Source organism: Myotis davidii, unplaced genomic scaffold (assembly GCF_000327345.1).
Source record: "Myotis davidii unplaced genomic scaffold, ASM32734v1 scaffold1989, whole genome shotgun sequence".
Lineage (NCBI taxonomy): Eukaryota > Metazoa > Chordata > Mammalia > Chiroptera > Vespertilionidae > Myotis > Myotis davidii.
This window is the reverse complement of record NW_006299724.1, coordinates 86,476-88,519: the sequence shown is the minus strand read 5'-3', so window position 1 is coordinate 88,519 and position 2,044 is coordinate 86,476. Positions and strand designations below refer to the sequence as shown.

The following is a 2,044-nucleotide window of genomic DNA, read 5'->3' as shown; positions in this document are numbered from 1 at the left end:
CAAGTTCCCGCCGGGTCGCTGTGTCAAGTCCCCGACCACTCACATGCACCTCGCAGCTCATGCAGCCTCGCCCACCCACGCACACCCACTGCACACGGAGCCTCCTAGCGATCACTCATTGCAGCATGAGGGCATCACTGTGTGAGGGCATGGTGACCACATAGTCTTTTATTAGTATAGATGAGTTATATTTGAGGGACGTTTACCAGACAACCCACCCATTTGAGTGAGCACTTATCTCCATGAAAGATGGATGGCAAAAACCAAATAAAGATGAACATCCTTAAAGATATTTGCCATGTAAAAATGCTATCTCATTAAGAAGATTTTAAGTTAGAATAGAGTTAATGTGGGTTAAGCTCTTTTTAGACTATATTTCAAATTAAGGAAACTTCTTAAACTGCATTTGCATGAGATAAAGTACTTTCAACTGCTTCTTAGTTTCTTTGAATTGTATTTGTGTAATAAAATAATACATCTCATTCTATATTTTTCCTTCGAAAGTTGAAGGCTGATATTTTGAACTGCTCATGGATTTGTTACTCAAAATGTCCTTTCTTCTCTAATATTCTTTGACCCAGTGACTCTAAAGTGTATATAGAAACACACGAATAGCCCAGACATCAATAAGGAAAGAGTTCTAAAAAGAGTTAACAACTCAGACATGAGCAAGGAGGTTATATGGTCCTCAAGTGTAACTATTTGTGAATTGCTTGAATCCAAAATATGGGTGCCTCTACACTTGTTTCATTTATTTAGCACCCTCTTCTTTTTCAAAATGTGTCCTATCTGTATAGAACCACAGAATGGGACAGCTGACTCTGAATTCCTCCTCCTGGGACTCTCAGGTCGTCCAGAACTGCAGCCTCTTCTGTTTGGCCTGTTCCTGTCCATGTACCTGGTGACCATGCTCGGGAACCTACTCATGATCCTGGCTGTCATCTCTGACTCCCACCTCCACACACCTATGTACTTCTTCCTTTCCAATTTGTCCTTGGCTGACATCAGTTTCAGCACCACGACAGTTCCCAAGATGCTGGTGAACCTGCAGACACACAGCAAATCCATCACCTATGCAGGCTGCCTAACTCAGGTTACCTTTTTTTCTCTTTTTGCATGTTTGGAAAGTCTACTCCTGGCTGTGCTGGCCTATGACCGGTTGGTGGCCATTTGTCAGCCCCTACACTACCTGGTCATCATGAGCCCCCGCCTCTGTGGGTTGTTGGTCCTGTTGTCATATTTCTTCAGCCTTTTGGACTCTCAGCTGCACTACTTGATGGTGTCACAACTTAACTTCTGTACAGATGTGGAAATCCATCATTTCTTTTGTGACCCTGTCATCTTCCCCAAGGAAGGATGCGGTGGCCTCAGTGATGTATACTGTGGTCACCCCCATGCTGAACCCCTTCATCTACAGCCTGAGGAACAGGGACATCAAGAGTGCCCTATGGAGGATGATCAGAAGAATAGTCTGATCTCTTTACCTGTGCTGTCATTTTTGGTTCATAGACTGCAAAGAGCAGTAAAATCAAACATGTGCAACAAGAAATTCTGAATCTGCAGTCACACAATTCATAGGTACCTATATGGCTCTCTGCATTCTGCTCACACAATTTTCCCTCTTAGAATTCCTGTAATGCAATTGGGAGATTATTTTGGACTCTCAGTTTATGTCATAACCCCTTCAGGATTATGCATCATACTTTAGTCTACCCCTCTTACATTCCTTATGCATTAACCAGGATTCTTGGTCATAAGCAGTCTTGTTTCTATTCTTAAAAAAAAATCATAGCTCACTCTTTCTTGTTATTTATTCTTTTTATGCTTTCCCCATGATTTTTCTCTATCCATTTTTTCCTGATTCATGATTTTGGCCATATTTTTGAGAAAATAGGTTACTATTCAATGTCTTATTCATACAAAGGTATGTTGAAATTTTAATGGGACGGTATTAATACTGCATTTGAATAAGTATTTATCAACTGGGACTTTCTTAGGATAACTGGATTCATGATTCCCAATTATCCTGATAATTTTTTTCCAC

The 2,044-nt window shown here is 41.0% G+C and overlaps 1 protein-coding gene across 1 annotated transcript; it reads left to right on the top strand.

Moving 5' to 3' along the window:
* Nucleotides 1–664: 664 nt before the first annotated feature.
* Nucleotides 665–1,555, top strand: LOC102770243 (olfactory receptor 7E24-like). The gene has a single exon (XM_006775931.1). The coding sequence runs from the start codon at nucleotides 665–667 to the stop codon at nucleotides 1,553–1,555; it is 891 nt and encodes a 296-aa protein (XP_006775994.1).
* Nucleotides 1,556–2,044: the final 489 nt, after the last annotated feature.

Coding starts and splice junctions, on each gene's coding strand:
- LOC102770243 (XM_006775931.1), top strand. CDS start 665: ATGAGCAAGGAGGTTATATGGTCCTCAAGTGTAACTATTTGTGAATTG.